The 15,218-nt window shown below is 34.3% G+C and overlaps 1 protein-coding gene across 1 annotated transcript; it reads left to right on the top strand.

The window, feature by feature from the left end:
* On the top strand, positions 1 to 2,365 carry LOC143915070 (3 beta-hydroxysteroid dehydrogenase/Delta 5-->4-isomerase type 2). Its single transcript, XM_077435496.1, has 6 exons — positions 1 to 118; positions 187 to 294; positions 393 to 557; positions 669 to 908; positions 1,561 to 1,722; positions 1,799 to 2,365. Exons 1-6 carry the CDS (start codon positions 85 to 87, stop codon positions 2,242 to 2,244), a joined length of 1,155 nt encoding a protein of 384 aa, XP_077291622.1. The 5' UTR covers positions 1 to 84; the 3' UTR covers positions 2,245 to 2,365.
* Positions 2,366 to 15,218: the final 12,853 nt, after the last annotated feature.

The raw sequence follows: 15,218 nt of genomic DNA, 5'->3' as shown, positions 1-15,218 counted from the left end.
ACCGTTTCTTGAGTCGACGAGCAAGTCCACTTGCTGCACGCACGGCTTTATTTTAAATGTGATTTTTTTTTCAAACCTGAAACTATGTCTGAAAATAAAAGTATCGTCCTGATCACGGGTGATTATAAACAAAAAACATTGTTTAATACTTAAAATAGAAATGTCAAAATAATGATTGTGCTTCAGGTGGAGCCGGTTTTCTTGGTCAACATTTGGTCAAGGAGCTTCAGGCTTGTCAGGATACGATATCTGAAATACGAATACTGGATTTAAAACCATATTTTAAGTTGATAGGTGAGTGGAGTATCGTATCTTAATCTTTATCAAAATCATATATTATAATATATATATACAATATGCGATATGAAATCTTTTCTTGTTTATCATTTTAGATCACGATCAACCAATACCGGTGAATTCCATTTTGGGCAACATATTGGACAAAGATACAATTCGACATGCGTTTGAAGATGTCAAATGTGTTTTTCATTGTGCTGCTTACGTTTCGTATACGTATCCGCCAAATTATTCTAAATTGAATAAAGTCAATGTTGAAGGTATTCTTTATTTTGATTTACAAACAGTAAATTCACACTTAAAATTGTGCTGATATTCTTCTAAGATACGAATTGGTTTTGTCTGTTTTTTTTTTCTTGTCCAATTTGTAGGCAGTGAAAATGTGATATCTCTGTGTCAAGAGTTTGACGTGGAGAAATTGGTTTTTACTAGCACTGCAGAAGTTTCTATGATTCCTTATATTTGGAAAATTTGTCTTGCCGTTATTATCAATCAAACTGAAAAGAAGGCTTTGCCGCCTGTTGATTCCGACAAGTTTGTTATTCCTGGATATCCCGAATCAAAACTTAAAGCTGAAATGGTTGTTCTTGGAGCAAATGGAAGTCTTACAAGTGAGTTCTAATTTTTTTTTTTACTTTAAACTAATTGATTGCATCTGAAAAAACATTTTATAAGCTAAGGTAAAATCTATTGAAATTATATATTTGTCATTTCTTCATAATGTATGTAGTGTTTTATGTATAAAAAAAAACAAACCAAATTATTTTATTTAGATTTATTTCGGAGCTATTGCTTTTTTTTTGATATATTTTGTATTTCAGCTCTGTTTTGGTCACTTATGAAGAGTTCGATGCGAATTCCGATTATTTAGTGCCGTTGTACGATAATTAAATAAGTCAACAGCTGACAAAAAAGTGTTAAAATAATTCTGAAAGACATTGAAAAGGTAATATAATAAAACTCGATTGAAAGAATTTCGGTTGATGCAAACACATACGTACGAAAATGATGAAATTTACAAAAAAAAAAAAACATTTGTAAATCAAATTAATGGTTTGCGATTTGATTACATGTTTACTTATTACCGAAGTTGATCCGAATTTGGAAACCGTGACATTGTAATTACATGTTTTTTGTTTCACGGTAAACTGTCTTATGAAACGTATTATGTCGTCAATGTCACAACATAACTGTCACCGAATTTCGTCACAATTGATGACCCGTCTTCAGTGTCGTATTTACCAATAAAATACTTTGTTATAGAAAATGGAAAAACGCTCAAAACTGTAGCACTCCGACCTTCGTTCATCTACGGAGAAGAAGATCCAAGATTCATGACCTCTATAATTAACGTTGCCCAAAAGATGGGAGGAAGAGTCCCGAAATTGGCCGGCGCCGGTGGAAAACAGCAAGTAGTATATGCAGGTTTGTAAATTAAGAAATGATAGTCGAGTATAATTTCATCGTTCTATTGCAAAAAATATGTATGAAAACGTTTTAGGAAATGTGGCTTGGGCTCATATATGTGCTATGAAAACTCTCGGCAAGGAAAACGAGGAGATATCTGGTTTCCCGGCCTTCATCACTGATGATTCTCCCGTAGAAGATGCTACGAGGACTTGCGAACGTTTGACCCGAGAGGACGATGACAAAGTGCTTTGCAAAACGAACTGGTGGTACATTCCCATGGTCGTATCTTTCTTGATAGCCATGGTCCTACAGGCTTTTTCTAGTGTAACTTCGATCAGATTGCCTGTTAGTCCCTGTGCTTTGATTTCTTATCTCAGCTCTTTTATTTACTTCAGTAGACTGAGAGCTTCCATTCATATGGAATACTCACCGAAATACGACGAGGAAGAATCTGTGGGACGATCTTCTGTATTTTACAAACAATATTATAAATCACTGTGTAAGGAAGCACTCAGCAATAAAAATGACGATGAATGACAAAATAGCACAATATTTAAAAAAAAATGTTAAACGTTAATTATTTCTATAGTTATTTTATAAGGTTATGAATAATAGCAAAAATGAATGATGTTGATTTATTTGTTTAATTAAAATATATAAAAAAAAAATCGGCCATTCTTTTTATTTTCAATCATTTCTTTTTAACAGGCACGAAAATATGACATCAGACACTTTTTTCATTATGTGACTTGGCCAATTTAATATAATGTCATTTACAAACAAAACAGTACAAGGACTTACAATACAATTTTATTAAAACAGTGAATCAATTTGCGCATTTCAAGTGCTAACTCAAGTGCGAACATTAATCTAATACGGATGGTCCATTTGCCTTTCCGTGAGATGAGGCAATAATATGACAATAAATAATTGAGGATCGTTTTAAATTTGCCGAAAAAGAATATTGTACGCTGATTAGAAAATTAATTGAGCAGCTTCACTACAGATTAGCTAACACTTATTATTATTCTTGAATAGTATTAATAATAGTATTAATAATAATACGAAATCACTTTCAGAAGGATTTTCACTTATTTCCGTGTACATTATCATTTATTCAATATTGGTGGAACCATACAATGTGCTTAAATATATGAGAAAATGGATGTGATCATCCAAACAAGTTTCAAATACATATATGTACGTCAATATGTAGGTATACGTAGGATAAAGAAAGTATTATGAGATTTTGGCGAAGTGACCTACTTCCTATGAGGAAGTGTCGTAGTAATATTACGCTTTTTATGACATAATAGTCGTAAAAATTCAAGAATAGTCAACTATAACTGATAGAAATTGTCATGGTCAAGTAAATTGTACACTACATATACGCTATGCATATTATGAACTTCGTGAAAATGTTAAGAAAAGTTCAATTAAAAAATATACACTCAAACTAACGAACCATTGCTTGATGTACTATCAAAAAAAAAAAAAAAACATTACCCAATATCCGACCACTTTCATAGATTATTATGCAACTACTATGCTAAAAAAGTATCTTTTGGTGTATCCGTTTCGTTTCAATTTAGTCGCCGTAAGATACACTATACTGATGATGACTTTTCATACAGAGAACAGGTTTTCTTCTAGCCGTCTAGTGGGTAATATGTATAATATATCCCACGTGCAACTTTGAGTCCAACGGTAAGTTCCGGCAAAAAAAATGTTGCTCGCGTAACAATCGGACATACTTCCTGAATGTGGTGTTTCGTCAGTGACACAATATCACAATTAACTCACGTTGAATAACATTTCCCATTTAGGTATTAGATAATGCATACATAGTTCACGTTTTACATATGTATGTGACATACTTTAGTAAATGTAGCACTTAATAAGTACCCACATACGTTTGATTTATACTGAATACACCCATTCGTAGTGATTCAGAAAGGTTGTCGGTACTTGAAAGTGTGCTGATTAGTAGAAGAGAATGTTCATCTATAATACAAAGACTTCAGATTAAGGAAGCAATCGGGATAAGTGTAACATATGCCAGCAGTATGGCTTATGATCAGTGGGTTCGGTCCGCTATACTGCTGGTTAGATTTGGGGGTTTTGTGACTCCAAATCGATCGTTTCTTATCAGAGTTTGCCAATTTTATCTGATCATTGTTGAAACAGTTCCTTAAAATTGGAAAAAATCATCTTTCCTGTTGTCACAACTCTTATATTTATTGTATGTACAATTTGTAAAAATTATGTACAAAATTAATGGATTAATTCTGTAATTGTTATTTCGTTTTCTTCAACTTCTGGAAATACGGTGATTTATGTAATAATAAAATACTGCATTATTTGTAATTAATTGTCCAGGAAGGCGCATTTGGGTCTTCCTGTCAAGCCTTCCTGGTATATATCTATGTAAAATAAAATAAAAAAGATATGCGTTCAAAAAGGTAGACTCAGCTATGATGTACATACATATGTACATAAATATACATACATACGAAAGCGTTCTTCATAATTTTTCAATTACATACAATAATTGCTAGCTAAAATGGTTACAATTGAATCTGTTCTATAGCTTTTAAGGATTTAATCATTTCTTGGAACTAATAATTATTAAGTCCAGAGGTGTTCGGCAATAAGTATGTTTATAAATATTATATTTGCATACTCGTATATGTACGTATGTATGTATGTACATATATACGTACGATTGTTTATGAATGGAAGTGGGTAACCGTCGCAGTAATAAGATCGTTTGATTCTGAATTCTGATTTCATTCTGTTTTCATTATGAGAATAGCTTCAAAGGCAGTTTTTATTATCGTTATATTATATTTAAGGTATATTATGGAATAATCACTAGAAAATTATACTTTCAAAAAGAATATTTAAACAAATATAAAAAATTCTATATTATGTATATGTACATAATATAGAATTTTTAATTTATACAAGGAAGGTAACAGGTAACACCCAATGCGCCTTCCAGACCAGAAACATTGTACATTTGATACAAGTATTATTAGCATTATTTATAGTACATATGAACTAACATCCACAGAGAAATCTATGGTCAAATTTGTAAAGTTGCATCATTTTATACAATTCAGCGAAATTCGAGATTGCTGAAAACTCGAGATTTTGTGAGAAAATGAGTAAGGTTGCCGATTTGTTGGAACCGTTTCAATGAAACGATCGGCCCGGAGTCACAAATCTAAGGTCTGGCCAGCAGAAATCAGTGGGATTTGAACTCGTGACCACTTTGTTCAAAGTATTACATGCTAACCACTAGACCATTCTGCTGATTTTACGTTTTATTTTCATTTTTTACGTTTTTATGTAGAAAATAAAACGTAAAATATATATGAGTATACATTGGTACGGGCAATTTCCCAAAGTTTCCTAAATAAGGGCTACTCATTATGCTAAATATATACATACATATTTAACTCATTATGTTAAATATGTATGTATGTCCATATGTGTAGTAAAATTGATCATGCGTGACAAAGTTATCAAATATTCTTTTATATATGCATATTTAATTTATAAAATATGAAAACATTGCATAAATACAATGGTAGATGAGGAAAGTTTGAAAATCTGAGTATTTGGATTAACGAGTGAATTTAAAATGTAAATTCATAAAAGAGCGGCAGAATATTTTAAAATGACCATTTATCGCCATCTAACGGTATATAAAAAATATTATTCATAAACTACTGGTTATAATTAAAAGGTACAACCAAAAATACAAAACCTGCATATTTTATTTTATTTTATTTTAATAAAATAAACCCCAATATGACACTCTGGCCGGATAATACATATATACAAGAATAATACATATTTTATATAATCATACATACATACATATGTATGTATATAGTATATAAAAAACATGTTACATTTTATTTAACAAACATTGATAACAGTCTTCATATGATACCCAAAATATTTAAAGAAACAAAAAATTAAGAAGAGAAAAAAAACAGTAAAAATTAAGAATTAAAAATCAAACAAAATTTAATAGGTTTTAATTAAACTAAAAGTGAAAAAATAAAAATATATGGATATGGGAATAAGAATATACCCAAAAATAAAAAAAAAGCAAACAATCAATGAAATTAACATTTTGTAAATTCAAGAAAATAGAGTAAACAATGGATTCAAGCTAAAATTAATTTATTAAGAAACAGCAGTTGGCTGAAAACTTTAAATATTAGCCGTTAAAGTGAGGTGTCAATTATTTGGACTTACTTTTATTATCTATCTCTGCGGGAACAGTCGTTCAGCCGGTGGAAGTGTAAGTATTTTTACTTCAATAATTTACTTATTATTTGTTTTACTATCAAATCAGTCATTTATAGGAAAAAAAGCTTGCTAGCTTTGTTTGTTTTTAAAATAAATACAATTGGATAGTAAATAAAAGAAATTTATTGATTACCCACATTGATTTATATACATATTTAACAATTAATTTATAAATTCGTATCATATATATTCAAATTCATATAATATAAATTTAATTCAGTATGTTTATTGAGACACATTTTTAAATATGAAATAATTATTTTGTTTTGTTAAAGAATCGAATGAATTATTTTTCATAGATTTTAAATATTTTCGATAGATGTCACTACTACATTTTTCCATTTTCTTCATACAAAGGTATAAGTTGGAAAATCGCCGATAGATGTCTACATGTACAAAAATGTTCGCATGTACATACATATTTTCGTATTTAGATTTGAAAATCAATTGAATTTGTAGCAATACTTAAATCAGTCTTGAACTATCGTGCTAACAAAAGAAAAACATACATATAATTAACGCAAATAATTATCTGGAAATTCTATTGAACAACAAACATTTTTACAAGAAATTTCAAGCACGAACGTATAATATTAATTTTTTTACATCAATTCCTTTTACGCGTGAAATGGCGGAAGCCTTTCGTCTGTTAAGGTTAAATTGCTCGTTTAGCCGGTGAACGATCCGTTTGCCTTGGAATTGCGTTCGATATGAGTAATTTTTACTACGAAATTTCTTTGTAATGCACATATATACGCATACGAATTAATTATCTTTCAGTCGGCGTTAAAGAACGCGTTTAAAATGTTAAGCAAGATGATACGAACGTATCGATGGTACCTAGTACTAAGTTTACCAATATTCACATTGATATATTAAACAAGAGACTTATTTCGACACCATAATATTGATGATATATACATTTATTTTACACCTCAAAAAAGACAGTGAAATTCTTTTAAGTGAAATAAATTATAGTAAGACATTAATTTAATAAAATCTAAATCAACATATGTACATATGTACATAATAAGGTTCGCTTATACCAGTAGAGCTCAACCCGTAAACAGCACTACGAAAAATATTCATTAGCACATTCTATATCGAAACATACATATCTTTGATGAAAAAGATTGTAAATCATTTTAGGGTAAGAACTAATCAATGTTGGTAACAACTTCCATACAGTGTTTCTATCTCATGACTGCGTTTGTATAAGGCATTTACAATGTTTGGTCAATAATACACTTCTTATTCCTATATTTAAAACCAATTTGTAAGGTGATTTTTATAAATAAATATCATCAAGATTCTTTCCACATGTGTGCCGTTAAATGTGGCGAAGTCCAATTTTCAGTTCCAAAAACACTATTTCTGTTTGACTTAATTCACAAATCTAGAATATTGGAAAAGCAGAATAAACGTATTACAAGCCACCAGTATTAATTTTAAATTTTGTAAAATGCAAAATGTATTTAATCTTTTGCGAAATATTTCTCGAAATGTAGAAAAGTGGACATATGCTACTTTCAAATTTCGTGTATGCGGTTTTTGTTTTTAAAAACATTATTTATATGTACTGACAAAAGCTGATTAAGCTCCAGATTTAGCTCGCCTTCTCTATAATTAATACGCTAAATTCAGACTTGACTATATTATTTATAAGGAAAATGACACAAACTCAATTGATACAATAGGCACTAACGCATTATGCCTATTGTATCGCAAACAGCTATACACATATGTAGAATTGAATCTGAGCCACATATGACATAACCGATCATCGTCGCTGTAATTATGGGATATATTGTTCATATGGGCAGGTAGTTAGATATTTACAATCCAGTGTTTCTCAACTGTTCGGTTGCAGTAAGCGAACGAGCCGCGGCGTTACGGTGCCCCCAATACGGCATTCCTCAGAATGTCACCCGAGTGCGCCATGCCATTCTCAATGCCAACAACCATTTTCATTTCTTCTTTCTCGCATATTCTGAAATTTGCGACGCTAGATATTGGAGATGCTCGCCTCAGAACGTAGGAGACGCGTCGGCGTGTCAGATATTTAACTCTTAGCGCGCGGATGTCGCGATCGTGACTAGAAATCTAACGAAAAAACAGCTCGGTAAATGATACATGTTAATATGCGCCTGCTTCGCTCCGGTGGTAAGAGGATTTTGACCTTCGAGGAGTCCGTGATCCTGATTTGAATATGAACTTCTAAGGAAAATTCCGTGCACGAACGGTGACCATCCGATTTCATGCTATTTACATTCACATAATACTTCAATATTGACTTTTAACTATATCTAATGTATCACAAAGAAATGATAAATCGCAAAATTAACACATTCCATTTCAACTCGATTCAATTTTCAATTGAAAAGCTCATATACATACATACATACATGCGTATGTGTGCGTAACAGAAAACCGTTTCCCTTAAATGAGGATCATTACTTTCACCCACTAGAGAAAACTTCTTAGAAATGCTATTCTATCAATTTTCTATCGGTTTATAATGATAATAAATGTACTTTTAAGGCAATGGAAGTATTGAAAATATGTTTTAAAATACTTGAACTACCCACTTCGGCACTATTATTATCCTGCATTGCTCTTACAATGCCGATCATTACAAGGAAATGTTGCAACACGCATATTTCATGACACATTCGAATAGTGTTTCAATCTTCCAAGAATAAGTCAAGTCAAACACCAATTCTCTTAATGGTTGCAATATACATATACATACATATTATATATGTATGTAGATATATATATTCACATAAAATACCAAGCTTGAAGAGAGCCGAGAATAGAAGCTTATAAAAAATCAATTTTTTTCTATTTAAAAGTATCGTAAAATGAAAAAAAACACACACAACTAAAATTAGTAAGTAATGACAAAAAATAAATAATTTGTATGAAAAAATAGAATAACAAATTAAATAAAAATTGTTTTGTTTGGGTTTGAGTTAAATACATAAAATTAGAACCTGATTCTTTTATTTTATTCAAACAAATACTTTGCAGTTCGAATTAATAGCAAAACGTGGGATCAGATCTAGCAATATAATACACACATCCTCTGTTGTTGCAAACCCAGTGCAGTGTTTATAAATAGCTACGGTTGCATCGATAAATTGCCATTATTCGCACACAAATAAACAAAAAAATAATATGAATAATAAAGTGTATGTGAATTTAAGCAAGAAAAAAAAATCGAAAGTGGCTCAATGTCGCCAATATCGCTATCCGTGATTAGTTGCAAAATTTGTATGCGCTCGATTCGTATGATCGAATATTTCAGTCGTCAAAAGCTAATGTCGAAAGTTAAACGATGTGACTTTATCGAAAGGCTTGGCCGTCATCATCATCATCATCATCATCGAATAAACGTACCTGCCTACTTGTAGAAGCTTTCGCGACGCACCCAGAGGCTCTCGAACGAGGGGGCGCGCGTTGGCGTGACCTACGTCAACCTTTGCTCAGTTCCGTCTCCGATTCGTCATCTTGATGGAAGCAGTCAACCACCTGCGACTATTGTTTTCGCGTTGGATTTCGCAACGAAGATGATGATGCCTCGTTCGACTTGTTACGAAACGCGTCTCGTCAACTAAACTCCGATAGATATACATATGTATATGGACGACTTGACGATTCGCCGTCTGCCGAAGACGATCGTAGCCGGTGCTTCTTTTTTTTTTTTTTAATATTTCACTTTACATAACAGTGCATGAACGATTTCTCATTTAAACGCAGTCATTTTCTCTTTTTTGTGCGGATGTTGCAGGTCAGCGGCAAGCAACCTTTTCTTACGCCCGAGTCAAAAATGGACATTTAACGCTATTGTAAAAGGTCAAGTTTCGTTTTGAAGGCGAAACAAAAAGCATATTTTTTTACAAGGGTCAAATCTTCTTTAATACTTCATAACTTTCTGTTTTAAAAAATATCCACCGATTTTAAGCGTAGTTGCTTCATCAAACTACGCAATTTATATTTCGTCAGAATTTTCCAGTTTTAAATTTATTATGCTAAATAATTTTTACTTTATCTATGTACGTAGTAACAATAGATGAAGTTTTGTGATCATGCGAAAATTCGAACTCGAGATTTTTTACTGATTCGAACTCAGAATCGATCACTGATCACGTTTTATTTTTATTGAAAACAATTCATACCAGCATAACTTGCTATGGTCAGTGTGGATATGAGTTCGAGTCACACTGTTTGCTGCTAGCCAGACCTTGGTTTGTAACCGGGTCGGTCGTTTCTTATCAGAGTGTGCCAATTTTTCTGATTTTCATTGAAACGATTCGTGCAAAATTGGCTTCCCCCTCATTTATCTCGCGAAATCTTGAGTTGTTGTGTTATATCTCAGGATTCACCGGGTTTCTCTCCATTCTCTCTGTGAATATTTAATGTATAAATTCGTATTGTTGTATAAAAATGATTATTGATTATATATTATGTCTGACCATAGATGTCATGTATCATTTCGAATTATGTAATGATTATGTATTAAATATATAAAATTTCTTGATGTGAATATTACAGTACACTCATCGCATTGGAGCGATCTGTAATGACGAGTGTACATTGATTGATTGAATTAAAAATAAAAAGTATATATAAAAGGATTCGTCCTTCAAATATTAAGGTGATCGAAATTTATTTATTTTGTGCACCAAGTATGTATACCAAGAAGGCTTAACAGGTAAACCACAATGCGGCCAATTATAAAAATCGATAAACAATTTATGGAGCAATTTTACAGCAAATTTGAGATGCTGAAATCTAGAATTTTGAGAAATGAGAAATAGGATAATTTTGCGAGAAATAGGACAAAGTTGCCAATTGTTTGGAACCTTTTCAATGAAATCAGGTAAATTGGTAAATTACCTCATTTCATTGAAAATTATACATATTTTCCCATGATGCCATTACGGGTTTGCCCCTGAGCAACATTTAATGGTATTTAACTTGTATGTAGGTACATATATACATTTGTAGATTATAAATTTTAAATCATATTTAAATGGTGACATAATTTTTACATACATATTTTCACATACATATATACAAATATACCAGGAAGGCTTAACAGGTAAACCCCAAATGCACCTTCCTGGTCCACATAATTATTACATAGATACATGTAAATCTAAATATCTGACATCTATGGACAGTATACATATATTACAAACATCGTATTAATACTGTTGCGTAGGGGGTGGGTGGAGGATCCAAGAAAAAGGCCAACAGTCGTTTCACAGCATTTATTGATGATTCAGGAGTTACACGCACTGTCACTGCTCCGTCCAGAATGACCTGATATCGCCTACGTACCGCCTAATAAGGGGTAGATCTCTCAGGACGTCTAATCTGTTTACCTACAGTATAGTCACGTATTCGGATATGTATTCCCACGGTATGAGAAGTGCACTCATTGTTTAGCTTTCATGCACTTAGCTTGTCGCTAATCCCTAAAACCACTTACACCGGTCTCACGGTCTCTCAAGACGTCTACCCGTCTTAATCCGATCGCAGTTACTCGGCGGCTCTGTTTAGTATACGTTACATTGCCCCCCACTTAGGTCAAATCGTCCCGATTGACCAACAAATCCTAATTGATAAATCTACCGTAGTAGTTACATTTATATCTGATATCAGTCACAGTTACATTTAAAATTACAGCCGTTATCTTTACAGTGAATACATTAGCGCGTCGTTACAATGGAGACAATTACATTAAACTTTCGTTACACTTCAATTACGTCACCTTTACATTGGAAACAATTACATTAAACCTTCGTTAAACTTCAATTTACGACACCTTTACAATGTAAACAAAAACATTTAAAACTTCGTTACACTACGATTTACGTCACCTTTACAATGGAAACAATTACAGTAAATTTTCGTTACATTTCAATTTACGTCACCTTTACAATTGAAACAATTACATAAAAACTTTCATTACACTTCACTTTACGTCACCTTTACAATGGAAACAATTACAGTAAACTTTCTAATCCCCTAAAATTAGTCATCCGATGTTTTACATTTGGAAATCATTATTTGTTAGCTCTTCGGTCCAAAATTTCTCACGTGTTTGGTCCATGTTGCTCGTATCACCAAAGTCCAAATTTGCTATGGCAGCCCCGTATTCCTGTCATGAGGTCCAGCATCCTGCTGCAGACCAACGTTCAACCCAGAACGTGCTCCAAAGCCATGTCCCACAAGAATCGCTCCCATCCTCACAAAAGTGACTTGGTCCATGTCTATCGTGTCACCATTGTCCAAATTTGCTACGGTGGCCCAGTGTTCCTATGTCATGTGGCCTAGCATCCTGCTGCAGACCAACGTTCAACCCAGAACGTGCTCCAAAGCCATGTCCCACAAGAATCGCCACCATCCTCACAAAAGTGACGGTTGACCCTGGAAAATGTGCACCCCTCAGTCTGCCACTCTGTTGGTGGTGCTTCTTTTCCGCTCCCTTGACCCTGGAAAATGTGCACACCTCAGTCTGCCACTCTGCTGGTTGTGTTGCATTTCCGTTCCATTGACCTTGGTAAATGTGCACCCAACAGTCTGCCACTCTGTTGAATGTGCTTCTTTTCCGTTCCATTGACCCAACTGAAATCCATTTCTTTCTGATGTATTTTCCCGTTACATCTGCGAGATGATCTAAACACTGCTGCAACTGTCCATGTATTTTTTCAGGTACTCCTGTTTCCACTAGTTTCCAACTAGATTTTTTTTCGATGTTGACGTATATCAATTGTTCCGCTCTCTCTCGTTGAAGTCGCGATCTGGCGTTTCTTCGGTTTCAAATGCCCTCACGTGGTTGATCCAAGTCGCTCGTTTCCCCAACGTCCAAATTTGTTGCGGTGGCTCCGTCTTCCTGTCCTGTGGCCCAGCATCCTGCTGCAGACCAACGTTCCACCCAGAACGTACTTCCGTTGCCATTCCCTCTGAAGCGGTGCCTCTATCCTCCCAAAAGTGACTTGATTGACTCCGCCGACTGACCAACCAACATTTATCCAATCTGATAAATGTGCCTCTCTGCCGTTGCATGGTTCCGATTGAATTCCATTTCAATCCGTTTACTTTCCGACTCTTTGCGAGACGACACCTGTGACATAACAACTAGTTTCCAATTAGACTCGTTTCCAATTAGATTTTTTTTCCAGTTTGTTGACATCTGCCGTCAACAAACAGTTGAAGGGAATAGTGGCTTGTAATCGACATCTCTCAGTTGTAGTCGATCTCCGCTCCTCTTCTGACGACGATGCTTTCCCGTGGATCGTCGTCCCCAACAGCCGCTAATTCTTGGTACTTGCGGCGTAAGTGGACCGGTGAACTGCCCTCGTCCCGGTCGCCCTTTGGATGACTCTGCAATTGCCGGATGCTGCTCTCCGATGTTGCCCTTGACAACGCCTCAAGTTGTCCTCTCCCGGCAGCACTTGTACGAAACCTCCCGTTTCGTAACCTCCTTCCGTCATCCCGATGAATTCTTGGCGGCCACCGCCGATAATGTCAGAGTCGAGTTGCAGTGATAACTGCAATTCGACAACCGAAAATGTGATGACCGATTCTGTGTGTTGCAGTGAAAACTGCATTTTTTTGTTTCGTCTCTCCATGGCTCGAACTCTCTCCTACAGCTCCCGAGGATGGCTTCGCTGTAGCTTCTCTTCCTTCGCTGGTGACTTTGTTCCACGGCCCATCTTGGATCCCACTTCTGACGACCAGTGTTGCGTAGGGGGTGGGTGGAGGATCCAAGAAAAAGGCCAATAGTCGTTTCACAGCATTTATTGATGATTCAGGAGTTACACGCACTGTCACTGCTCCGTCCAGAATGACCTGATATCGCCTACGTACCGCCTTATAAGGGGTAGATCTCTCAGGACGTCTAATCTGTTTACCTACAGTATAGTCACGTATTCGGATATGTATTCCCACGGTATGAGAAGTGCACTCATTGTTTAGCTTTCATGCACTTAGCTTGTCGCTAATCCCTAAAACCACTTACACCGGTCTCACGGTCTCTCAAGACGTCTACCTGTCTTAATCCGATCGCAGTTACTCGGCGGCTCTGTTTAGTATACGTTACAATACTATAAATAACGATGAATAACTTTCATGTAACAATACGAATTTTATATTCGATAAACAACCACAGAGACATCTATGGTGAGCAATATGGCGAAACCTAAGATATAACAATAACTAAAGGTTCGAAACAGAAAATTGGGAAGGAAACGCCAATTTTACAGGAATCGTTTCAATGAAAATCAGAAAAATTGGCAAATTCTGATAAGAAACGATCGACCTAGACAAATCAAGGTCTGGCCAACAACGAGACTTAGCGGGGAATCGAACTCGTAACATCAAGTACGAAATAATTCAACATTCACCACTAGACCACGATGCTGGTAATATAATGTGTAGGATGATTTTTTACAATTTGATGAGGCGCTATTTTAAAATTGAAATCAGATAAATTGGCAAACTCTGATAGGAAACAATCGATTTAGAGCAACAGATATCCAAGTTTGACAAAAAATACTGCAAAAATACTTCCGAATAAATTCTTTTCAATCTAGGTAAACCCAGGGCTTGAACCCGGGTACCTCTCGGTGGTTAGCATTAACGCAACCATCGAGCTATACTGCTGGCGATAAATACATATGTACATACATATATATTGCTGGTTATGAAATGTTTTTAGAATGCCAGAATAACAATATGATGTACGACGTATAGTTCATTAAAACGACAAATGGCTGGGTGCCTAAAACTAAAGACTCATATTTGCGAAATATTATAATATAACATACATATTTTATCAGCGAGTCACAAAGTTCAAATTAAAACGAAAGAAACGTTGAGTAGAATATATGTAGATGTTTGGCATTAATTCTGAATACATAACAATTTTTATTTGTTATACCTCTGAAATTTTCTGTTAATTTTCAAAAATGCCGCCTTTGCTTCGCCAGTGCTTGTAAGTATAATATAAAAGCATTTGATTCAAATACATATTCGTGACTTCATTGCATTTGAACGATATACATACATACTAATCGATGCGTTGAAATAAATTATGATCTAGTCACGAGACAATTTATAAAGGTAATTTGATGAATAGGTTTATATTGAATCGAACACCCCACAGA

Source organism: Arctopsyche grandis, chromosome 8 (genome assembly GCF_051622035.1).
Source record: "Arctopsyche grandis isolate Sample6627 chromosome 8, ASM5162203v2, whole genome shotgun sequence".
Taxonomy (NCBI): domain Eukaryota; kingdom Metazoa; phylum Arthropoda; class Insecta; order Trichoptera; family Hydropsychidae; genus Arctopsyche; species Arctopsyche grandis.
Note: the sequence above shows the minus strand (reverse complement) of the source record. Positions and strands in the feature narration are given on the sequence as shown.

What these genes read in the sequence shown, in the direction of transcription:
- LOC143915070 (XM_077435496.1), top strand. Translation starts at nt 85, where the DNA reads ATGTCTGAAAATAAAAGTATCGTCCTGATCACGG. An exon ending in GAATAAAGTCAATGTTGAAG is followed by an intron (nt 558 to 668) that starts GTATTCTTTATT and finishes TCCAATTTGTAG; the next exon opens with GCAGTGAAAATGTGATATCT. An exon ending in AGCAAATGGAAGTCTTACAA is followed by an intron (nt 909 to 1,560) that starts GTGAGTTCTAAT and finishes ACTTTGTTATAG; the next exon opens with AAAATGGAAAAACGCTCAAA.